Source organism: Cydia splendana, chromosome 10, assembly GCF_910591565.1.
Source record: "Cydia splendana chromosome 10, ilCydSple1.2, whole genome shotgun sequence".
In the NCBI taxonomy this organism is placed as follows: domain Eukaryota; kingdom Metazoa; phylum Arthropoda; class Insecta; order Lepidoptera; family Tortricidae; genus Cydia; species Cydia splendana.
The window spans coordinates 17,096,964-17,122,358 of NC_085969.1; the positions used below are offsets into that span (position 1 = coordinate 17,096,964).

At 39.6% G+C, this 25,395-nt stretch overlaps 2 protein-coding genes across 3 annotated transcripts; one reads left to right on the plus strand and one right to left on the minus strand.

Moving 5' to 3' along the window:
* Window positions 1-1,599: 1,599 nt before the first annotated feature.
* Window positions 1,600-23,996, minus strand: LOC134794377 (structural maintenance of chromosomes protein 3). 2 transcript variants are annotated; one of them, XM_063766178.1, is made up of 23 exons: window positions 23,896-23,996; window positions 23,669-23,783; window positions 22,254-22,393; window positions 21,463-21,621; window positions 20,978-21,103; window positions 20,437-20,604; window positions 19,264-19,509; window positions 18,659-18,888; window positions 17,841-18,050; window positions 17,500-17,599; window positions 16,938-17,084; window positions 14,273-14,431; window positions 13,500-13,658; window positions 12,646-12,857; window positions 11,587-11,749; window positions 10,899-11,062; window positions 10,239-10,446; window positions 9,447-9,623; window positions 8,745-8,881; window positions 4,697-4,877; window positions 3,789-3,971; window positions 2,993-3,133; window positions 1,600-2,226 (listed from the first exon to the last, which is right to left on the minus strand). In XM_063766178.1, the coding sequence occupies exons 1-23, from the start codon at window positions 23,908-23,910 to the stop codon at window positions 2,155-2,157; spliced, it is 3,612 nt and encodes a 1,203-aa protein (XP_063622248.1). In that variant the 5' UTR covers window positions 23,911-23,996; the 3' UTR covers window positions 1,600-2,154. The 2 variants fall into 2 exon arrangements, with proteins under 2 accessions (XP_063622248.1, XP_063622249.1); XM_063766179.1 differs by lacking the exons at window positions 20,437-20,604; window positions 20,978-21,103; window positions 21,463-21,621; ... (1 more) ...; window positions 23,669-23,783; window positions 23,896-23,996 and adding an exon at window positions 20,006-20,101.
* Window positions 5,285-6,870, plus strand: LOC134794622 (lipase 3-like). Its single transcript, XM_063766420.1, has one exon. It carries the CDS (start codon window positions 5,574-5,576, stop codon window positions 6,852-6,854), a length of 1,281 nt encoding a protein of 426 aa, XP_063622490.1. The 5' UTR covers window positions 5,285-5,573; the 3' UTR covers window positions 6,855-6,870.
* Window positions 23,997-25,395: the final 1,399 nt, after the last annotated feature.

Consider the following 25,395-nt stretch of genomic DNA (forward strand, 5'->3'; position numbering starts at 1 on the left):
ACCCGTCCGTAATTCTGGTACTTAAAATCCTTTCTCCAGGGACCTTATTTTAGGAAAGGCAGTAAAAGAAATACAAAGCACTTTTTAAAAATAGAAATGTATTTTTTACTTTTAACTTATTTATTCTAACGTCGACAATAGATTTATTTCAATACCACTGAGGGTCTGCGATGTCATATGATAACTTGAGGGCTATTTTGACAAGTTTACAAAAATGGGATATTTTTAAACAAAGACCAATGAAATTTTAAAACGTCTGCAGACTTGCCAAAAATATAACCCTTAATTACAAAAAAATACCTCTAAAACATGTCTATCATAAGTATTTAAATTAAATCAAAATAAAATATTACGATTAAAAAAACTTGGATCAATGGTCAACTATTTAGTACCTACATTAGACGCGTATTTTAAAATTAAATAGTAAAAAATTTGAAAACATAATTTGAGTCCATACTCAGAGGAGTCAGAACTCAAGACTAACAATTATATTTCCTTATTCAGTATTCACATAAACATTGTTGGGAGTCACGCACACAACAATACGTGTAGCACAATTATAAATTTAAAACTCCTTTGTCCATACTTCTTTACTTGTGTAATTATTTTCATTCGCCTCTTCTTAAAATGCGGGACTTATTAAGCCCGATTTAGACGATGTGAGAACTCGCATGCGAGTTTCATACCATTGCGGGTTTTGATTGGTCGGTTGACGTAACCACAGTCCGCAATGTAACTAAAATCGCATGCGAGTTCGCGCATCGTCTAAATGAGCCCTTAGACATATTTTTACCATGTGTAAACCTTACTAGAACAAGGTCCAAATTTGAATTTATTTTCTTTAACATTTTCGACGCCGTGTCAAACACAAAAGCTGTCACTCGGACGCCACGTCACCGAAGCGTCAAAACTGAAATTGAACTTTATGCATATACACGTAGGTCTATGTTGCTCTGTGGTCTGTCTATTAATCCGTCTTTGGCGTTGAACCTGCGGTGCGAATATATCGGTCATTGGCGTCCAAAAGGTTAATTTGTCCCACTAAATATACCTAGGTTGTGTCGAAAATAAACTTAAGAAGTGGCTCTCGTCTATGAAGTCGTGTAAAACTGACATTGAATAACGTCAATTCCTTTAAAAACACGTCGCACATAGAGTCAGAGGCAGTTCTTATATTTTTGAGGCCTTGCACTGTTTATGTAAAAATTTCAAGACAACCTTGTGCCATAAAACAATGACATACTTATATAAAACACATTCATAATAACCGAGTCACAATGCCCAACCAGTTGAGCAAACATCTAACAAAACACGCACCTTTTACAGAAAACAATTTATATTAAATCAGCTTTCAATCACTAACTTTACTATTATCGTTTTGAATGATAACATTCAAGACTTTAAGATTAACCTAGGGGCTATTCATAAATTACGTCATTTCAAATTAGGGGGGGGGGGGGGGGTCTGGACATCGGATGACGGTAGCATGAAGTATGAGGAAATGGGGTCATTTGAAGCATGATTTTTGGATGATTATAGGGGGGGGGGGGGTCAAAAATCGTCAAAAATCGATGACGTAATTTATGGACAGCCCCCTAGATCCAGGCGCAGCATGGTTCCATTTTTATCGCCTGTCACTTTGCCCGTCACTGTCGCACTCACATACTTGTTAGAACGTAACAGGCATGGTGACAAGCGATAAAAATGCGACCTACCGCCGCAGGTCACTATTTATAAAGGTAAAGTTAAAATTAACTTTAACAAATATGATTGTTACAAAGATACACAAACAGAGATTACAGGATAAATCCCCTTTATAAAAAGCGACCCAGGTATAGGCTAGTACAGCACATCATATATACATTTTATTCCTTTCATCTGTGAAGATTGTGAATCATTTCAAAATACTAGTTTCAATACACATTCTCGAGAACGCGACATGTTTGTGTCTGCCTATAAACGGTATTTTTTTTCTGAAACCCATGGAGAATAACTTTGATTTCTTCTCTCCTTGTCGATAAATTCGAAAATTATAAAGTTTCCACTGACAATTAGATAACCACCGGGCTCCTGCCTAACCAATCGGTCAAGTGGTAGAGCTGTACTAATGATACATCTGTAGATCGGTACAGAATGTCTTACTGAAATGATTGTTCAGGCGTGTGTGACGCTGTCTTCCACGAAGTCGCGCGCTTCATCCTGAGTAACGCAGTCCACGTGGGATACCTACAACAAGAGAGTAAATTAAATTTTCGTTGGACGTATACCTAATTAATACACCAAAAACGAAAATAAGAACTTATATCACAGAATAATAGTACTACCGTACAGAAAGGAATCTTCCTACAAAACCGAAGTTTGACAGCGATTCAGGGACGAATCACGCTGTTCCTTTCTAATGTATAGCACTATCCCTTTCGGCTATTTAGGGTTGTCAAAATTCAAGCCATTATCTTATCTGTGGTTGTGCAGGCAAAGGAACATCAAGTTTTGCCAATCCTAATAATTGGTGGCTGAACCTAACGGAGCCGAGAACGCCCGAACGCTCTAGTTTTCCCCCACTGCTTATAGAAGAAACAGGATTCATCATCCTGTCCTAGCCGGTTTCGGCCTCGGCGACTGGGTATTCACTGGCTAGTGAGAGCGACGATCGTGAGCTCTCAAGTGGGTGACGTAGCCTATTTTAGCGGTGAATATACGTCCACACTCACCGCAGGTCAGCACCCCTCCGACAAAATTGTAGTTTATGACCGCAAGTGGTCGGGCCTTTAACTCGTCAGCTCGTCACGCTTCGCGTCAAGTTCCACTCGCCTCTGCTCTTCAAAGGCTTGCACTTTTGTACTCACTGTATGCCTCCACTTCGGCCGATCTTGTGCCGAAATCTCCCAGTGCGGTGGTTCAATGTCACATCTCCGCATATGACGCTCAGCACATCTTTGTAGCGCAAAAGTTTGCCGCCCATTCCATAGTAAATAGTAGTTAGTGTAGTTACCTTATTTCTGAACTTGACGCCGTAGAACTTGTGGGCGTGTTCGAGCAGCTCGGGCCTGAAGGTGGTCGTGATGAACTGTGCCGAGTCGGACAGCTCGTGGATCATGTTGGCGATCGCTTTGCGGTGCTGCGCGTCCAGAGCCTGAAGTTAAACATCAAGTTCATCAAGCAAAAGTTCAATATTAGGAGATAATCTTATAGTTTCGGTGCCCAATACTGGATTATGAAGTGCGCACGCACAGAAAGGCGGGATTCCACCAGTGTGCGGCACAAGCATTTTTGTACAGTCAGCGTCATATAGTAGGTAGCATCCAAAGTATTCGAATAGTTCGGTACACCATATTATTTGTATGGCGTACCGAATTATTTGAATACTTTGGATGCTACCTACTATACGACGCTGACTGTACTCCCGCCTTAACATTAACATGCAGCAGACTGTTTTTGGCAAGAAACGAATTGTTGTTTCTCATTACCAAACAGTGTATAATGTAGGACAGCCAAGGTCTAAAATATCGACACGGACAAAGTGCCAGTAATATGTGTATACGATCTTATTGCCTAGATCTTAAGGTAGTATGTAGATATTTTTTATTCTTTATCCGTAGCGATATTTTAGACTGACTATATTATAAAGTCCGTTGTGGAATTTGAAATTTCTTTCTTTTTTGTTATTTTTTCAACCAAAAGAAATTCAACCCAACATCTGGCCTCCGAACAATTGGATCATCTCTCGCGTGACATCACTACCAAGCAGAATGAACAATACAGCAGTGAACCAAGAAATAGCAACTCACCTGATCAATTTCGTCGAACAAGTAGAACGGCGCTGGATCGCACTTCTGAATAGCGAAGATGAGAGCTAACGCTACTAGTGACTTCTGTCCTCCGGAGAGTTGGTTCATCTCTCGCATGTCGCCCTCCCCGCCGGTGAAGGACACTTTGATACCAACGCCGGTGAATTGGTCGGCGTTCGCCCGCTGTTAACAAGATGACCGTTATCTCGAGTAATTATTTGAAAAATTAGATATTTCCTATGGATAAAACAAATTGTTACACAAAAAATAACAATACAAATTTGGATTGTTTAAAATAAAATAAAAAACTCATTTGGAAAAGGTAATTTGTGACGTCACCGTTTTTGATCCTTTATAGTAACAAATGGTTTTGGAGTGTCATAAAGAGAAGCTGATTTGATTGGTTACTACTCTATTATGTCATACATATAGTCTCCAGACATAATAGGGTATTATACTGTATTTAAAATAAATTATTTTACACCATGCATGAAATAAAGCACCAGATAATTATTAGAAAAACACAGATAGATGTTATTTTTAAACATAAGTTCTAATTAATAAATCGGATAGAAATATAAAAAGTAGGTGACCGTGACGTCACGATGTAATGTTTCATATAAATTCCATATTAGCAAATCGTTTTGACAGATCTAAAAAAAGTATATGATTTGACTAGTAGGAAAATAACCTATTGTTTATGGAATGTGCCTATAAAGCTGTGTAAGTGCCGTATGCACATGAGCTGTTTATTGAAGGAAGTAAGCTTGCTAGAATAATCACAAATTGCTTGATGAACATTTTGTCCTAGAAACAAAAACAATGTGAAGGAGTTTCAAAGGTTACTTTAAGCACCTTCTAAACTCCGCATGTAATGTAAAATAAAGCAGAAATGTAAAAAAACTCACGTCAGAGTTAAGCTCCTGCCCATCTTCAGTGGCTACGCGCATAATCAGACTGCCTCTTCCCTGCGGCACTAACTTCTTGAACACCTCTGTGAAGTTCTTGCTGACTTGCTTGAACGTGAACTGTATGGCTTCGAGTTTCCTGTGCTCGAGGGTTTCGATGAGCTCACGGATTTTTTCGCCGCTGAAAACAAACGTTTGTAATATACTAATGTAATCAGATGTTTGCTGAAATGCCTAATTAAATCTTACACAAATAGTACTCTTTAAATCAATGGGTTTAGATAATAAAGTTTTGCATAATCACTCCTAATAAAACTTGACAAACAACTTATTTTTGAAAAATTAAGTGTGGTACAGTCGACGTTAAAGATATTATGTTTACATACTTCGCCTTATTACAAATGAGTATGGTGCAAAAGTGTAAACATATCTTTGGAGTCGACTGTACATGATACTTTGGTTTGACTCTAGAAATTCGAGCTGGTTATTTAGAAAAATTCATTTGACGTACATATAAGATGAATTAATTAAACTAGTTAACTTAATACAATACGAAACCGTGATATAGTTAATTGTCAAAATGACTCGGATAGCAAATATTGTCTTATAACTTTGCCATTCAAAACGGTGTCCTATTACTAAAGCAATACGACATCGTATTAAATAGCACAAACTAGTCGTAAACGAAAGCATGTATGTAGATCAGATCAACAAGTTTTAAAGAAATCAGTGCTCATAATCTAAAGGTGTCAAGACCACCATAATTAACATTTAATTATCGTCAAAGTCAGGCTAATGACATCTTATTGCTCTTTAAATATATCGACAGTTTTAACTCATTTCAGTAGTTTCCTAACGTTATTACTGTTAATCCATCATGGATTATTCGAAATTAGTAATTATATTCGCAGTTTTGTATTCAGTTTCTGGTAAAGAATACGAATATCAGCAATCTGGTAGAACTTTCCGGTCATGGTCCGATATAAGTAATGGTGTATCAAGCCTGGCAAGTTTTATATGGGGAGTTGAATATATTTTAAATGGAAAAGAGACAAATGGAGCTGTGATGGCACAGGACGCCTATTTAACCATAACAGAACTCGCGAAAAAATATGGTTATAATATGGAAGAGCACAAAGTTATGACCGAAGATGGTTATATATTGACCGTGCATAGATTGCAAGGAAGAAATGCTACTCGCAATGGGAAAGTAGTTTTTCTAATGCACGGAATTATTGAATCTTCAGACAGTTGGATTCTTCAAGGGCCTAATAAAGCTTTAGGATACATTTTAGCAGACAACGGATATGATGTGTGGATGGGAAACTCAAGAGGAAATAAGCACGCAATGTACCATAAAGAGCTGGATGCGAAAAACAGTGATTTCTGGGAATTTACTTGGGAAGAAATCGGTTTATACGATGTCCCTGCAATGATAGACCACGTTCTAAATATGACCGGTAACGAAAAATTGTACTTCATTGGACATTCGCAAGGCACAACTAGTTTCTTCGTAATGAATTCGATGAAACCTGAATATAATGACAAAATCAATATGATGTTTTCACTATCACCGGTTGCTTGGATGAGAAATATTAAAAGCCCTTTGGTAAGAAGAGTTTCATCGTATTTAAGTTTCTTGGGATATTTTCTTTCCAATTTGAAGGCAAAATGGCCGAGTATGGATTTCTTAAATAAGTTTACAGCAGCGGCTTGTAATTACGCACCTAACGGTTGCGAGAACTTATTATACATGTTGGAAGGTAACGATCATCATATAAATAAAAGCCTTTTGCCTGTAATCTTAGGGCATATGCCTACGGGAGCGTCGGCTGCTCAATTCGTGCATTTTGGGCAGTTGGTGAACTCAGGAAGATTTTCAAGGTTTGATTTCGGTGAAGATATCAACATGGTGGAATATGGACTGCCTTCGCCACCGGATTACGATGTGACAAAGATAACAGTTCCTGTAGAAATGTTCTACAGTGACAATGATATGTTATCGGATGAGGCGGATGTAGATATACTGAAAGGGAAGCTGCCTTATGTGATCGGATATAATTTCTTGGAGAGCTACACTCATTTGGACTTTTTATACGCGTACAACGCCAAGGATAAAATATACGACAAGATATTGCGTAAGATAAATGAGAATTAAAGTGTTGGCTGCGGTACGTATTTACGATGAATGCTATATTTAGCACTATGTAAAGTATTCTAGTTGTATTTAACAAAAATATGATTTTTTTAACTCGATTACACCATGTAAATAAACGACATTGTATTTACTTATAAAATAGTATTAATTCGTTAATCAATACCAATTAATGACTTTTCAAGCGAAAAAATTTTCTTTATGCCTTATATTGGTAGTGTAGGTACATGACTGTTGCGCTGCCGTGGTGTCTGTCAGACACATCAATACAGACAGATCTGTCAAATATTAAGAAAATATATGCCCACGACATAGGCAATTGAAAACCAACATAATGATCAATGGGTTGCGTAAAAACAATTCATTTCTGTAAAACATTCGTTTGCTCGTTTGCTATCACATAAAAAAAACCGGGCAAGTGCGAGTCGGACTCGCGCACGAAGGGTTCCGTACCATAATGCAAAAAAAAACGAAAAAAAAAAGCAAAAAAAAAACGGTCACCCATCCAAGTACTGACCACTCCCGACGTTGCTTAACTTTGGTCAAAAATCACGTTTGTTGTATGGGAGCCCCATTAAAATCTTTATTTTATTCTGTTTTTAGTATTTGTTGTTATAGCGGCAACAGAAATACATCATCTGTGAAAATTTCAACTGTCTAGCTATCACGGTTCGTGAGATACAGCCTGGTGACAGACGGACGGACGGACGGACGGACGGACGGACGGACGGACAGCGAAGTCTTAGTAATAGGGTCCCGTTTTACCCTTTGGGTACGGAACCCTAAAAACGGCCTAGTGCGAGTCGGACTCGCGTTTCTAGGGTTCCGTACATAAGTCCGACTCACGCTTGACTGCACATTTCTAATAGGTTTTCCTGTCATCTATAGGTAAAGAACTATTTTGTGTATTTTTTTCATAATTTTAAACCCAGTAGTTTCGGAGATAAAGGGGGGGAATGGTCATTTTTTGGCTATTTTCTTAAATAACTTCAAACCCATGTATTTTAAAATTATAAAAAAAACATGTCCATCTTTGGGTCACTAATTTACATATGTGTACCAAATTTTAACTTAATTGGTCCAGTAGTTTCCGAGAAAATAGGCTGTGACAGACGGACGGACAGACAAACGCACGAGTGATCCTATAAGGGTTCCGTTTTTTCCTTTTGAGGTACAGAACCCCAAAAAACAAAAACAACACTTACCCAATATCGAGCTCCTCCTTCCGCTTGTAGAGCTTCTCCTTCTGCTCGGAGAAGCTGATGAACTGGTCCAAGGCCTTCTTGTTCAGGGGGTTGTACTTCTTGAGGTGCTGGTTGGCTTTGTCCAGCTCTTATAGCTGTGTGAGGATATATTATATAATGTGACACTAGTTACCCAATATCGACCTCCTCTTTCTGCTTGTAGAGCTTCGCCTTCTGCTCGGAGAAGCTGATGAACTGGTCCAAGGCCTTCTTGTTCACGTGGTTGTACTTCTTGAGGTGCTGGTTGGCTTTGTCCAGCTCTTATAGCTGTGTGAGGATATATTATATAATGTGACACTAGTTACCCAATATCGACCTCCTCTTTCTGCTTGTAGAGCTTCTCCTTCTGCTCGGAGAAGCTGATGAACTGGTCCAAGGCCTTCTTGTTCAGGGGGTTGTACTTCTTGAGGTGCTGGTTGGCTTTGTCCAGCTCTTATAGCTGTGTGAGGATATATTATATAATGTGACACTAGTTACCCAATATCGAGCTCCTCTTTCTGCTTGTAGAGCTTCGCCTTCTGCTCGGAGAAGCTGATGAACTGGTCCAAGGCCTTCTTGTTCACGTGGTTGTACTTCTTGAGGTGCTGGTTGGCTTTGTCCAGCTCTAACAGCTGTGTGAGGATATATTATATAATGTGACACTAGTTACCCAATATCGAGCTCCTCTTTCCGCTTGTATAGCTTCTCCTTCTGCTCAGAGAAGCTGATGAACTGGTCCAAGGCCTTCTTGTTCACATGGTTGTACTTCTTGAGGTGCTGGTTGGCTTTGTCCAGCTCTTTGAACAGCTGTGTGATAGGGAGATATAGTTAAAAATCTGATTTTGTTAAACAAAGCTTACGTCAAAGAATTATTTGTAAATCAGATTTTAATTCTTATGTAAAACATCAAAGATACAGTCGAGATTGCTAATAAGCAGGGATCGGGTTTTTTTTTTTTTTTTTTACCGACCTTGGTTTTGTCCCTGGCACTCTCTAGTATGCAATTGATGGCTTATGTCAATTATCGACCGAGCAAGTGCGAAGCGCAAGCTAAACGTCTCCGTTTCAGTTTGGCCAAAAATGCTTTGGTGTTTTGTTCTTTTATTGTGAAATTTTGAGCTTCTTCGATAATTATATGGACTTTTTTGTCGATTCAGTTTTTAGAAAGTTTACTAAATGGCGGAGCCATGGAGGTTTGTGAGGTCTACACCGTCTACAGCTCACAGTTAGTAATCAAAATATTTATAATGAAAGCCGTCTTAATCTCATCAAATTCAATCAATATTTGTACTTTTTCTTAAGCACCAGTATCAGAGTGAATAAACACTTTATCGAGTGACTAATTTTCTCTTTTTGTACGATGTATCCATACCTGTTTGAGCGACATCTTTTGGTACTTGGCATGTAACTCGGGTGCGTTGGGCAGTGTCCCGAGCGCTGCGATTTTATCGAGAGATTCTTGTATTTTCTCTTGTAGTAGCACCTCCTTTGACGCCATCTTCTCGAGCCCTTTGGCGTCTTCTTCCATTTTGTCTTGAGCTTCTTTTTCCTATGTAAAATGAATGAGAACATAATTTTCCCTTATTATTAAAACAATCGAATGTAAATTCACAGCGTATTGCGAAATTTACATCGTAATGATTCACGCGCAGCGCGCTAGCGACACATGCATTTCTGGACTGCATCTCCCTGGACGCATCTTTACATCAACGTAAAAGGTGTCGCAAAAAAAAGTTAGTACAGACGAACCACAAAAGCGGGGGTCACCTCTCTCTGCAGCTGATTGTACACTAAGTACACAGTAATCAACAAACAGCAACCCACTTATCTGACTGTTTAATACGAGAACCTTATAGTTTCAATAAGGTATACGAATCGTAAGTTAACAGTGTCCACTATAGTATCTCAGGCTGCCAAGAAGCGAAGATGGATATCGATGTCATTGCTCCGTTTGTGTCGCTATCTCAATCTTAGACTAACCTTATTCTTCCATTTATCCAGCTCTCTCAGTTTCTGCTTGATGCTCTTCTCGGCGGCCGCGAGATCTGACTCGCTGTTAGCGAGGCGACGTTTGCGGTCTTCGACGAATATCTCTTGGAGAGCTTGTACCAGCTTCTCATTTGTTTTGAAAGCTAAATATATACACAACAGACTTTAGACTAACCTTATTCCTCCACTTGTCCAGCTCAAGTTTCAACCCCTTCTCATTCTTGACCGCAGCCTGAACCTTTCTCTCCACCTCCTCCATCTCCTTATTGATCTGCTTGATCCGCTTCTCGGCGGCCGCGAGATCTGACTCGCTGTTGGCGAGGCGCCGTTTGCGATCCTCGACGGATATCTCTTGGAGGGCTTGGACCAGCTCGTCTTTACGTCTGTTTTGGAAGACAAATTTTACGATAAGCGTAATAATTGGGAGATTAAAATGTAATAAACAATAGGTACAGATGTAGTGCATAATTGTTTTCCATCGTATTTTCACGGAAACATACGAACGTGTCTTGCTATTTCAATCAGTCTCGGTACAAAAAGTACTGAGGTTGACTGAAGTAGCATGACAAATACGAACGTTTCCGAGAACATACGAATGGAAAACAAGTATGCACTACATCTGTAAATTTGTGTTTAACTCCTATATTAGAAGCAGCTCGGCCCGTGACGTGATGCCCTAGGCGTCCTGGCCAAGCTTGTATTTGTCTGAGATAAGTTTCATTTGCGGTAATTTCCTCGCTTTCTGCGCAACCGCCTTATGACGGACGCACCTTTAGATTCATTTACCTTGTCCTGGTGTTACGTCAACAATTTCTACATAGTTAATGTTACTAACCTGATCAAATTGTTGGTGAGCAAATTTTCCAGTTTGTTCTTTGTGGCCTCCAGGTTCATCCTAGCGCTGAACGCCTCCTTGTTCTCCTGAGTTAGTCGGCGGATGGCGTCGTTCAACTCGTCCACTTTACCCTGGTCTTGCGTTGATAGTTGTTCCATTAATTCCTGAGGACCAAATTACAATGGTTAATTCAAGATCAGACATATTGAAGTATACTTACTGCGCTCTCGCCTCCAAAAAACGTGCCGAGCGAAAAAGCTAGAGAGAGATCTCTGTCCCTTTCTTTAGGGTGCCTAACAAGTAACAATTGAATGAATTTCTACACAGCCAAGTCAACAAACAATTGCAGATGTCAAGATTTTACGTCTTTGTGTAATGCAAACAACACAGGTTTACACAGAACAGATGCAAATATATATATAACTCTGATCTCTGATAATATTATTGAAGTGGTTAAGGTTGGTATTCCATCTGTCCAATATATTGGTCTAATGTGTATTTGCGTCTCACATTTTGCTTAACGGGATAGTGAAACGCAAAGCACATTGGACAAGTGGAATACCACCCTAAGCAGCAAGATTATCTTTAGGAGGTCAGCCAGTTCTCGGAAATAAACACCATTTGCTCGATGCTAATGTTTGATTGTTTCCCAACTTATACACATAGCGCAGAAAACACTGAAAGTTACCTGATGAAGCTCAGATTCGAGTCCCTCCTTAGTGGCCTGCATGGCTTCAAGACTGGAGCGGCACTGTGCCAGCGAACGCTCCTTCGGACCGCGGGACCTCTCGATCGATGCCAACTCTTCTTTCATTAGTCGGATGTCCGCTTTCACTTTGTCGAATATGTCTCTGTGAATAGAAAAGTGTACTGTATTCACAAGAAGCTGTTTTCCAGGAGAGTTTTCTTCATCTGAAGACAGAGACAGCGGCAGTTAGAGCAGGATATAGCATTGATCCATGTAATAATTCTTTGTGTGATCATATCAGAGCAGGTCTCACATACAACTCGCGACAGGAGAGAGACTGCTTAGCTCTTCGTATGCCTTTGTCAAAATTTGCTACGGAATTAACAACCTTAAAACTGTAAATTATACAGTCCAAATTGTGTGGTACGTATACGACAAGCCATACGAAAGGTTAAGGTAGGGTAGACCGAGGCGAATCGGATCACTGGGGAAATCGGATCAAAATAAGCATTTCTGTAAAATTTGAAAGATCGCGGTTAGTTACAGCCAGTCAATCAGCGTCCCGCGTTCGCTCTGTTCCTAACGCATGTCGCCACAGTTACTGCCATTGGAAAAGACTCACGCGTCGGTCACGGTGACACTTCCCGATGAGTCGCTCGTACAGGTGTATTGTGATTTTACCGCCGATGTAAAAAATGTGCAAATACAGTCCGTGATAAAAGTAAACGCAAAAGGCTAAAGGTTTGTAATTGTTGTTACTTATTGTTAATGGCGCATAGTGTTTCCTGATTTGATTTTGTTTTTATTGTATTTAATATGTGCAGTGTAGGGTAACTGCACATTAACTCCAAGGATTTGTAGGGGGGGGGGGGGGGTCGTCCCACTTACCCCCATCACGTCGCGCGCGTCGTAAATTTAAGGGCGCGGCGCACAACCTCCCGCCCTACCGCGTGCCACTTAGCATTCTAGCTAATTTGGTTGTTCATACTTACCTTATGAAACGTCCAATGTAAAGTATACCCTAAACAGCTTAAATCAGCCCTTAACTGTGCAACTCACTTGGCCTTCCCCTGCTTGGTCTCGGTCCTCTGCATCTCAGACACGATGCTATTAATGCTGGCCTCAGTCTTGTTCAGCTCCTGCCTGAGCGTGCTCAGCTCTAGCTCCAGCGACGTGATCTGTTCCATCAGCTCGGAGCGGGTCTTCTGCATCTCGAGACGGGAGCGGGATTGGTTGAAGTAGCCTCCGGTGAGGGAGCCTTTTGATGATACCTGTGAATTTGGAAATATTTTTAAAAAGCTAGTTTGATTGTCATCAATGATATCAGCAGCTGTGCTGTACAGTATGTATTCATCTCGCAATTGAGCGCCGCTTAGCGAAATTGTAAGACATGTTATTCTTCAATTATATTCAACAATTCCAATAATTTAAAACAATTAGCCTCATGCATGAAGTTTATATTTGAACGAAATATTTTTTATTCGAATGTTTGTTGCCGTTATATAATGTTACAAATGCATGTCTGTTATTAAATTATCATTTAATTGCTTAAATAATAAATAAAATGTACAAAAATTTGCCCGCGAAAAGCTAGTGAGCAAAACGCAACGCCATTAGTCGAAACGTCACGTGACGTCACTCGTTACAACGAATAGTTAAGACCAACCAAGAGTGAAAGAGATGGCATTATGACCTGACCCGCCACTAAAGTAACAAACGTCAGTTGCGTTCACACCGAGTGACGTCAGTCAGTCATGTCGAATTCGCGCCAAAAATAAGAAGAGTTTCAACCGCTCAATTTTTTTATATAATATTATGGGAAGGTTTATAAAAGTATTTTTATTCTTTCCGGTGTTCAAACGATATAAATAATGATTTGAAAAATAAAAAAAGTCATGCATGAGGCTAATTACCTGGTCGCCCTCCAAGGTAACACAGTCGAGATGGAACTGCTTCCCCAATTCAGTGGCGCACTCCAAGTTCCTGCAGATGAGCGTCTTGCCGAATATGTACTTCATCGCCTTCGCGTACTTCAGGTCGTACTTCAGCTTCTGCACCATGGCTATGGCGTTCTAAAATAAGAAACGAATGTTATTTAAATAAATGACTAATGAGACGTTTTTGTTTAACACATTCATTGCCACCCAGGCAAACAAGACGTCCGCGCCAGACCACAACAATTTCGTCATATAAAGCAGTAGTACCACTTAGTTATTACTATTACTTACCACGATCCTGACTATCGGGTCGTCCGGTCTGGGAACGAAATCATAAAATACCCGATAGTCGGGTTTTCGGCACTGAATGTGTTAATGTGATAATCCTTAAGCGGAATAGAACTGACTGGCGTGAAAAAGAGCATTGTCTCTTTTTGCGATAATTATTTTTACACGTACACATTTCTTTATTTGTGGCTTTTTTTTTTGTATCTAAGTTGGTTTCAAGAAGCTTTTGATCCAGATTAGAAATGGCATCAATACCCAACAAAAACATTGACAAAATAACCGATTATGTCGCAGCCTGTAAATTTTTAACAAAATCTGTACATATATGGCAATCAGCATTATTTAAAATGTTAGCAAAAGTCTCCTAAAACTATTTTGGCGTAGCAGGACGGGCTGCTCTCAGAACCCCAATTAAAAATCCAGTAAATCCACCCTGTATTACACTGTACAGAGCAACTTACATTATCGTTAGGGTAGACCATGTCTCGAACTTGCAATCTGTTGAGGGGCATGAAGGTGACCTCTCCTGGTAAGCTCTGACGATTCATCTCCTTTAAGATCTTTGTGCCTACAGTGTCAGATTCCACTATGTGATGGAACAGTCTGTTACCCGCTGTCACCTATAACAAAAGATCAAAATCGGCTTAGAAATTTCTCTTAAATTGCTTTTTGTTGGCGAAGAGGAACTGGAATCGAAAAACAAATGATGGAAGAAATGTCCCAGTTGTCCTTACCTATTCTGCTGATTGCTGATGGATTAAGTCTAGTCTCTATATTATGTCGACAGAATCACAACACTTTATAAAACAATGTCCCCCGCCGCGTCTGTCTGTTTGTATGTATGTACTCCTGAACGGATTTTCATGGGGGTTTTCACCTATCAATAGAGTGATTCTTGAGGAAGGTTTAGGTGTATACATTGTTAAGGTTTTGTGTAACTTATGCGAAGCCGGGGCGGGTCACTAGTGAAGTATAATAATCATGAAAAAATATTCAGGTATAGATCTCAATTATTTTCTAATAAAATTGAATATTGCTGAATGTATCGAATCCCACCGACTCGATATTGTGTCAGCCAAAATATGACCTTCAAGTTTTAAAGTTAAAATGAATTTTAAGACTTTTGGACCGTTAAGTTAAGTCGTAGAGATTCCTAAGATTAAGTTGTACAGATTTGACTTTGTCTGCAAAATTAAATATCGGGTTAGTTATAATTATAAACATAGATTTATAAGGCATAGATATCTAGTCCGTACACCCCCAGTGAAGCCATTACGAGTGCGACGTCACGTCGCACTCGTATCATCGTATTCGAACGGCCCTCGCAGTACTCAAAGTCAAATCGGTTTGTGTTGTTTGTACAGTGAATGGGTGTCACAACACATCATATAATAAAAACAAACCGCCTGATATTACATTTCACTCGTAAGTATCGAGTTTAATGTGATATTTTTACATAATCGTAAATACAAAAATCCAAATTTTCGTCAGCCGCCATTTCTTGTAAATGTTGCCAGTGCAGTGAATATTTTTTCCTCCAACTGGGACATGACGTCTACATTCTAAAATAAATACGCTGAATTGAATTTCATTGTATAATTATAGAAAATTATAATTAAGTTAATTATTTAGGTATTTAGTTTTTTTCTTATTTTTATTTTGTGTAATGTTCGTTTCAGTTTTCTGACTGATCTGCTTCTGTCTGCGAGATGGAAGGAAAAAATTAGACTAAATCGAAATGACGCAATATGGAAACATTGGAAACCGACTAAACACAGTCGAATATGCTCTGTCCTATTTAAATTTATTCTTATTATTTTATGCACATTTGTTAAATAAAAAAAATAGTAAAAACTTATTAGCTATTTATTTCATCCTTATTTCACAAAGTACAGAAATGCAATAAATCCCAAAATAAACAAAAATCTTTTGCTACAAAATCGAATCTACACACTTCCAAATTATTAATAACCAAGTGTGGATGTTGTTAAAATTCCCCTACTTTGAGAGAAGTAAATGAATACTGGCAACATCTTCTTTCTCCGTGCCACTTCCCATTTCATTTGGGGTCGGCCCTCTGAATATGCTTCCGCCATTTGGCTCTGTCATAGTAGGTTGCTGGTATTTTTAGCGACTGTTTCTCCAGGTTTCTCCACCAGGTGGCTTTTGGGCGGCCCGGTGGTTGTTTGCCTATGTCAATTTCAAGTGCAATTTTTACCGGGTGATCTTTTTCTCGACGCATTACATGTCCATACCATCGGAGTTGGCTTTCGTGGAGTTTGTCTGGTATTGGAGTGACTTTAAAACTGCCTCTAACATGTTCATTCCTAATCCTATCTAGCCTGGTGACTCCGCCTGCCCATCTGAGCATTTTCATCTCAGTGGCATGGATATTGGCCTCGTGCGCACAAGTCGTTGTCCAACACTCTGCGCCATAGAGTAATACAGGTCTGACACAGGTTTTGTACACTTTTCCCTTGGTTCTAATGGGCATTCTACGGTCGCAGAGGACACCTGACAACGATCGCCATTTCATCCAACCGGCATTTACTCTGTGCAGCACATCGGCGTCGCATTTGGCAGTTTCGTGCAGAATGGAACCAAGATATTTAAATTTTGTCACTTCAGCCACAGGACTATCCCCGATATGGAGTGAGGAAACACAGGTTCGTCCGAACATAAATTTCATGAACTCCGACTTCGCCCTACTAATCTTTAGGCCATTGCTCTCCAATGCGTGGCACCATTTATTTAAGGTCTCTTGTAAGTTTTCCGGTGATTCAGCTACTAAAACGATATCATCGGCATACAGGAGACACCAAGGAACCGCGTCCTGGATATTCTTTGTTAGGTAATCCATTACGGTGATAAAAATAAGAGGGCTGAGAGCTGAGCCTTGCTGGACGCCTACTTTTACGGGGACCGGTTTGCTGGTTCCTGCGGGATACTGGCAACATATTTTGTATATATGTGTGTGTTTGCTGAGCGTAAAACACGAGCGTTCCACACACACATTGATCGTGTTTCGGCTTCACTTTTGGCAGGTTAGCCGTATGGGGACTATCTGTCTATGCGTTATTAGTTTAAGATTATAAAGATAAAAATAAAGTTAAGGACACTACTAACCTCAACAGCAGTATAAATGGTCTTGTCACAGGTGAAGTTCTCAATGACGGGCCCAAAGTACTGGGTGGCTATTTTGGCCCACTCTCCGCCGCGCTGCTGGAATGTTTCGAGCACTTTGCGGACACTGTCCCGCCCGTTTAGAATAGGCTAGAAAAAATTAATCAAATTGAAATATTTGTTTGAATAACGCTTTCCTGAATAAAACGAGCACTTCTAATTCTATTTTTTATGTTACTCTCACAACTGAATCGAATGTAATGAATACTACATACGTTGAAATTGCTCAAAAAGTGTATGCTTTAGGCTTTGCCAAAGAATTAGACACACATACATCGATACATGCATACGCTCAAAAAGCATAACTCTTCTCCAGCAGTACAATTAAAAAAGTACGTTTATTCCTCTCGTATGTTTTCAACAAAAAACAAACTAAACGGTTTTGGTTAAACTTTGTCAGAAGTATTAGTAGAAACTATAAGACAAGGTACTAAGGAAGTTTGACTATTCCAGCCATTTTGTATCTTATTACACAGGTGCATATGGTTAAAAATTTAATGGATACCTTTCCGGCCATGGAACGCAGAGCCTGGTCAGCCTTAGCCAAGTCCTCCTTGAGTGAGGACAAATTCTGTGTCAGAGTAGTTTCCTTGCGCCACAGTTCACTGAAATAAAATTAATAATTAACAATGTTTACTGATATAATTATTATTAGACACTTAAGGCGTTTTCTAATAGTCGAACTTGAGCAAGATTTAAGGATGCAGCAGCAGAAGTTGCTAAGCGCGCCAGGTGTTCAAAATGATCTTGACGCGACTTTATTGTTAAGACAATAAGAGCGTGCCAAGGCAATTTTGAACACCTCGTCCGCTTAGCAACTTCTGCAGCTGACTGTACTCAACTTACTTCCTAGCGCTTTGCTCTTGGTCCTTCCTTTTCTTACATTCGTAATACTGTTTATTATGTTCATCAATAGCGACCCGCTGTCTCTCCATCTCCTTCGTAGTCTCTTCTATCTTCTTCTCGAGGTCCGTGAGCTTGACCCCGTCGTGGCGGAGGTCCTCACGGAGCTTGTTTTCGTGGTCCTTCTTGTCCTTCAATTGTTTGGTTAGAGACCTGGGGATGGAAGATGATTTTAATAACCCGGAGCAAATCTTGGATTTAGGTTGCTAAGCAGATCTCAGGTTCCTTGAGATGTGGCAAAGTGCAGGTACAACCTTAGGAAGATTAGATTAGACTGAATGTTATGTTTTAAATAGTCGAAACTCTTATTTAATTACACAAACGGGTCTACCGCGATATAATATCATTGTTTTTACCTTAAATTCTGACGTTTCAGCTGAGTTGCACCAGCTGTGGTCACGGAAAGACTGACATCCCAGCAAATGTCAACGGAGATATTAATAAAACAGCACTAAATTACCCGAAATTAGTTTATAAAAATGTTCGGGGTAGACAAAGAAATTGTAGCTACCCGTTAAAGTTTAATGTTTATTGTCCACGGCACGACACGCAATACTCACAGTATCCGTACACTCGGTCGGGTCGCGGTAGACCCGTTTGTGTAATTAAATATGTGTACAAAACGCGAGAGTTTAAAGAGTCGATACTCTGTTTGTGTTAAGGAAGAAAACCAAAAGAATGCAAACCATATTGTTTCAATCACACTCGAAGTAACTTATCTGCACCCACCCTTTTGATATTAAACACATGAATATACTTACTTAAGTTCCTTCTCAATCCATCTATCTCTGTCTTGCTTGGAGGTGAACTGCGTGCCTCGTCCCTGTTTCGCGTACAACTCCTGTCTCTTCTGCTGGTTGAGCGCTAAGGCTCTGGTACATTCCTCTTCCCGAGCCTTCATCTCTTCGTATTTAGGTTTCAGGGCTTCTAGCTCACGCTCCTTCTCTGATATTTGTTGTCTTAAACGTTTTAATTCGGCCTCGGCACGTTCCTGTTTAAAAAAATGTCTTATCAACTGTACAATATATTAGCAGACTGGAAAATTCAAGAATTCTCTATAGACACCCTTACCCCTCGAACAGTATACTGTGCAAAAGCGATAATTATACCACGTCGGTGGCAAACAAGCATACGGCAGTTACCGTAGCCTATGGACGCATGAAACTTCTTTTTGATTTTCTTGGATTTGGATTTTCGCGGAAGGTATGTTAAGAAACTTTTAACAGCACATATTTTACACATATTTATAGTAGATATTTAATAAGTTAAGTACTAACAATAGTCTTAATTACATGTTCCTGCATGTACATGTTCGACTAACCTGTTATGGATTTCTGTGGTCCGAAATAAATGTTTTTTTTTTTACCTTAGATTTATTGTCGCCGTCGACGTCATCGCTCAGATCTTTGATGCCGAGCTCGAGTTTGGTCTTCTCCCGCAGCAACTGTTGCTGTTCAGTGGAAAGAATGTCCTTCTCCTCTCGCGCCGACGCTACGTCCTTGCGCGCTTCTTTCAGTTTCCTGCTCGCTTCTCTCACATGGTCTTGGGCCTCTCTCACCATGTCCGCGTAGTGCTGTTGTTCTTTGCCACTGTTCGCACGTATTTTCTCCAACTGTAAGAAGGTATAAAAATATTTTAATATGTTTAATGAAATTCTGTAATACTAGGTACTGTTTTATTTACTACTAGCGACCCGCCCTGGCTTCGCACGGGTTAATAAATTATACACTTAAACCTTTAAGAATTACTCTATCGATAGGTGAAAACCTCATGAAAATCCGTTCAGAAGTTTTTGAGTTTATCGCGAACATACATACACACAGACAGACGCGGCGGAGAACTTTGTTTTATAAGGTGTAGCGATAAACTTGAGTAGTTAATTAATTATCTTTAAATGTTAAATTACAGATGATATCACGTACTAAAGTTCCGGGTAACTCATCAGACAAGCCAAAGTACCAAGCCACAATAACCTCCGACTTGACATTGTAACAGTGCAGAAAAATCTCCCTTGTTAATTTAATTTCATGACATTTATTACCCATTCGTGAACCTTACCTACTGCAATGAGTCTACATGTGGATAGTTAAATGTGTTGCCATGTATACCTCCTCAAGTTTCCTCTTATTCTCGCGATGTTCGGTGTCGTGTATGATGAACTCGAGGACTCGACGAGAGCGATCCCACTTCTGATACTCCTTCAATTCCTCTCAATTAGTCTCCATCTTAAATATATTAAAAACGGGTCACTCACGTATTTTAAGTCGAAAAAAAAAACGAATACGTCGAATACGTGAGTGACCCGTTTTTAATATATTTAATATGTTTATATGTCTGTGTCTCACGGACCATCTTTCATACTAGAGACACCTGTAAACTATGCCTACCTCCTCAAGTTTCCTCTAGTTCTCGCGATGCTCGGTGTCGTGTATGATGAACTGGAGGACTCGACGAGAGCGATCCCACTTCTGATACTCCTTCAACTCCTCTCAATTAGTCTTCATCTTACATACTAGAGACACCTGTAAACTATGCCTACCTCCTCAAGTTTCCTCTTGTTCTCGCGATGCTCGGTGTCGTGTATAATGAACTCGAGGACTCGACGAGAGCGATCCCACTTCTGATATTCCTTCAACTCCTCCTTCTCTTCCTCCAGGGTCTTCAGACGCTCTTCTATTGTTTGCAGGAACTCGTTTATCTTCTCCACCTTGAAAATAAATAATCGTATCATGAAATATACTACTTAGACGGATTATATCGTGAATAATTAATTTAAAATACACGGGTTCGAAACGTCTTGATGTATTTTAAATTCATTATACGCGACACAATCAGTGAATAACTCTCAGTTATCACGGTAACCGAAACCAATATTAAATAACGTATCATTAGAATACTGAAACACACGCAAGACAGCTGACATAACCTTAATTGAAAGTGAAGGCTATATTGACAGATTCACCATAACACTTACTTATAAGCGTTTTTTGTTACTCTGGGCAATGTCTGGGCATGACAAATCATCTACCCGCGACTTGGCGCCAAAAAGATGAAAAGTCTATATCACAAAGATGAAATACCTTTCCGACGGTTTCTTTAAGTATAGTCACAGATTCCTCTCTGCGTTCGTCATAGACCCTAGTTCCGGCGACTTCTCGGAGCAGCTTCAGTCGGTGGGAATCTGGGGCGATGGCCATTTGGTTGATCTGGAAAAAAAAGGAAACTCGAAACATTTCTTTAGCAAATAGACCACAAGGACATATATTCGAACGATATATTCGAAATATACTCTACTTCAATTCAGTTGTAAGTAAATTCTCATGGTCGAGTCTAAAATAGGCTTTTAGTGGCTGCTTCAACTAATATGCCAAAAATCTCCATTGCTGGACATTGAGCTAGCTCATTGAAGAATCACCTCAAACTACGCTCATTCAACAGTTGCCTGCAATCTTACTAATCCCAGTATACCCAGTATGCAATCACCGCACCAAACCACCGCAGCGGACGTCGGTTACAAAAGCAATGTGCATGAACCACTGCTACTTAATTAAGTCCATTTCATTACCTTTCCCTGTTTGACGATGTAGTAAGGGTTGGAGTTGGACAGGCCAGCACTCTCCAGCAGGTTGAGCACCTCTGATCGCGGCACCACCTTCTTATTGAGGAAGAACTGGTCCTTCTTCGACCCAATAACACGGCGGAGGAAGATCTCATCTTTCTCGATCTGCACAAAATATTAATTGCACATACTAAGGCTCACAGGACATGTTATCTCATCAATCTCATTATCTTTGTGCATTAGGTCGCGGCGTGAGCTGGAGGCAGTTCGTACATTTGGTCTAGCTAGGTTAATGTATACGGCGCGTGCGTCCAGGCCGCAGCCCTAAAGGGGCCCACGGATTACCAGTTCGCCGGACGATATCAGCCTGTCAGTTGTTCAGAGCTGTCAAATTTTGCGTTTAAGGCTGATATCGTCCGGCGAACTGGTAATCAATGGGCCCCTTAAGAAGTGGGTGAAGTTTATATGTAAGTCAACAAATAGCAGTTTAACATAGATAATAAATAATAAGATTTTTGACTTAGATCTTTTTTGACTGAGCATTAATGATGGTCTCTGTTTCATCTTGGGCAAAAATGCTTTTTGGGTCCAGATGTTCTCCTCTACAGGTTGCAATTCTCAAACGATTCTCAGTGAGCAGGTTCAGTGATTAAATAGGATTTTTTTGTCAATTCAGTTTTTTAATTTTTTTTTATATGGAGCCATACATTTATTCAGTTTCAAGTTTCAAGTTATGCTCACAATGTCCACATCTCACAGAGCCGCTAGTGCTAAACTAAACAAAACAAAACACTCACTGGAATCCTGTTGTCTGAATTGTCAAAGATAATTTCCACAAAGGCAGAGATGACTCTCGGTCCAGTGCCTTCGTGTAGCAGAGCCAATCGCTGCTCCGGTCGGAGATGTGAGAACTCATCGCTCAGCACAAACTGGATGGCTGAAACAAAGCAGAAATATAAATGTTGTATGCTGTCTTGTACCAGTGGGCCTTGTACCTTGACCTGACTTCGGGCAAACTCGGCTCCGTTTGGCTCAGCATTGCTCCGAGCAATTATTAGGGTTGGCACCACTTGACGTTCTTTTGCGTGCAAGAACGCAGATAAAGTAATCACTTGATTTTAACAACCCTAAATATCCGAAAGGGATAGTGCCATTCATTAGAAAGGGATAGCAGGATTCGTCCCTGGATCACTGTCAAATCTTTGGTTTTGTAGGAAGTGACCTTTCTGTACGGAAGTACTATTATTTATTCTGTGCTTGTACAGTCAGCTTCTTTCTGTTTTGCTTCTTTTAATGCTGACTGTACAACCTCAATGCATCGGAGCATTTGGCAGGGTGCAACATCAAGTGGCAAAGGATTATAAATCTGTCTAACATGAAAGCCTTCTCGTTTTGCCCATGTGGACCATTGTAAAGTCCAGCTATTGCTTTACAAGAGCTAATAACCGTACACTCTTGTACTAAATATTATATAGCTCTCAATACCTTGACACTGACTAAATAGTAGTAGTAAACACTTTATTGCACAAAAGAAGTAACACAGAGAGAATACAGTAAATGTGTACAAAGGCGAACTTATCCCATTAAGGGATCTCTTCCAGCTAACCTTTAAGTAACTGAGAGAGATACATGTGAAATGTATGTATTTCTGCTCTTATTGGCTCTTGTAAAGCGATAGCTGGACTTTACAATAGCCCCACTAGACTAAACCATTAAATTTAAAAAAAACTGGACAAGTACGAGTTAGACTCGGCCACCGAGGGTTCCGTACTTTTTAGTAGGTATTTGTTGTTATAGCGGCAACAGAAATACATCATCTGTGAAAATTTCAACTATTCTATCACGGTTCGACACACAGACACAGCCTGGTACAGCCTGATACAGCCTGGTGACAGACAGACGGACGGATGGACGGACGGACAGCAGAGTCTTAGTAATAGGGTCCCGTTTTACCTACGGAACCCTAAAAAACTGAACTAAAGTAATATTGGGCAACAGCCTGGTGCCAGCAAGGATATAAAGTGTCATACCAACTTCTAGATTCCAAGCCGCTCTTGTTTAATGTACTCATTCCAGATTTGAGTAATTAAAGTACATATATGGACTAAAACTATTGTATTATTTTATACTAAAACAGAACTTAGTGATCATGGGGCAAGAAATCACTCGATAACTTTTCACCGCGATATTGAAGTGAATGTTTATAACTTACCGTGAAAAAAGTTGCTTTTCCCAGAACCGTTACGTCCAACTACGACATTATGCCGTTTGTCGAAGGGCTCCACGACGATTTGCTCACGATAACTCTTAAAACCCTGAATTATCACCTGTAAACAATAACATTACACGGTAACACATTTCAAGCAGTTATTGAACTAACAAACTCCAATGTATACCATGTCTTAACATAAAAACTAAATCGGTGATAAGGTTTGTTACCTGTTTTATATGCATTTTCGCTGTTTTCTTACAATATTAATAAGTAATTTGCGTTTATCGACAATTAGGGCGCCATTCCTGCCTGACGCGCGTTCACGTTCGTTCACGAAAATGTTTCCAATGACAGTTCGCAATTTCGCATGTCATTGGCTGTTACTCGTCTGGTTTTTAACTATTTCCACCAATCACAGTGAAAAATGTTGAGAAACCAAAAAATATGATTGGTCATATCTGGTCTGGTCATTCTGCAACTTTACTAGTGTTGTGCAGTAATTATTAAATTTATACATTATCATTATTTTATTTTCAGTTCAATGTTGAATAAGACTGCAATAATTATAGAATTGATTTACAAAATGAGAACATTATTGCACAACAGTTATAATAAATATTTTTGAGGTAAACTTTCATTTTCTCACAATGTCCAGTCTTAAAACTTAATGGTAAAGGAACCCATTAAAAACATTACATGTAAAAAGATGCAAGTCTCGCAATGCAATTCTTCTACTACAAAAAAGTTTTGAGATGTTATGTGAAACCAAGTCGGTTATTTTAGTCAGTGCCAGGGGGTGTTAACCTTATAATGCATACAGTTCCATATATGGAACAACCGAAATATGTGCGAATTGTGTCAAGAATCAGGTAGGTAGCGACATCTGTTATACTTTGAAGTTTACTTTACATTCAAGGCTACTACAATAGTTCGGGGTGTTGCCGCTAGGTGGCAGTAAATATCCAAGGTGTCGCATATACTTATAATATATAGAGACGGTGTCTCAGCGAGCTGTCACTGTTGCCACTTTTGTTTAGTGTACGATTAACAATGAGGCCCACGTTGCTGTAGCCATGTCGATAAAGTCATTTCTTGCAATTTTAATTTTACTTCAAAGGCTTAACGATACCTAAAATTACCAAAAACGCTTTTATTCTTTATTGTGGTTATCAGATCACAATTTTATAGTCACGCCCCAGCAGGGAACCAAGGGAAAGTTCAGATATTTAATTAAAATACATGAATACGTCCTAAAATAGGTGTTCCGCAATAATTGAATTATATTATTATATTATAATATATTAATTATCCATTAGCATTTCAATTATTTTTATGTTTAACGAAGATATTGAAGCTTCAATTAATCGCTATTTCGTTCCGCTGTGTAGCGTTTATCGATATATAACATGATTAAAATCAACTTTTCACATCCCTAAAAGAGCACACATATACGCTTTTACGCACACATACACAGCCTGGGCGCATCAAGAAAGGCAACACTTGATTTGAAGTCCACCTTGTCAACAGTATGGTTGTCCTTTTTTGACAAACGGCATTTTTAAAAGAGCGAGGAGAGAGAAATGATACTAGTTGCTGCGACGTGAAAGAGAACAGAAAACGTTGGGCCCTTGAGGTGTCGGGTGATCGATCAAATTTCGGGAGTTCGTGCAATAATCAGTTTGGACAAGTTTCGAAGTGCGACAAAAAAAACATTTCAAAGTTAAACA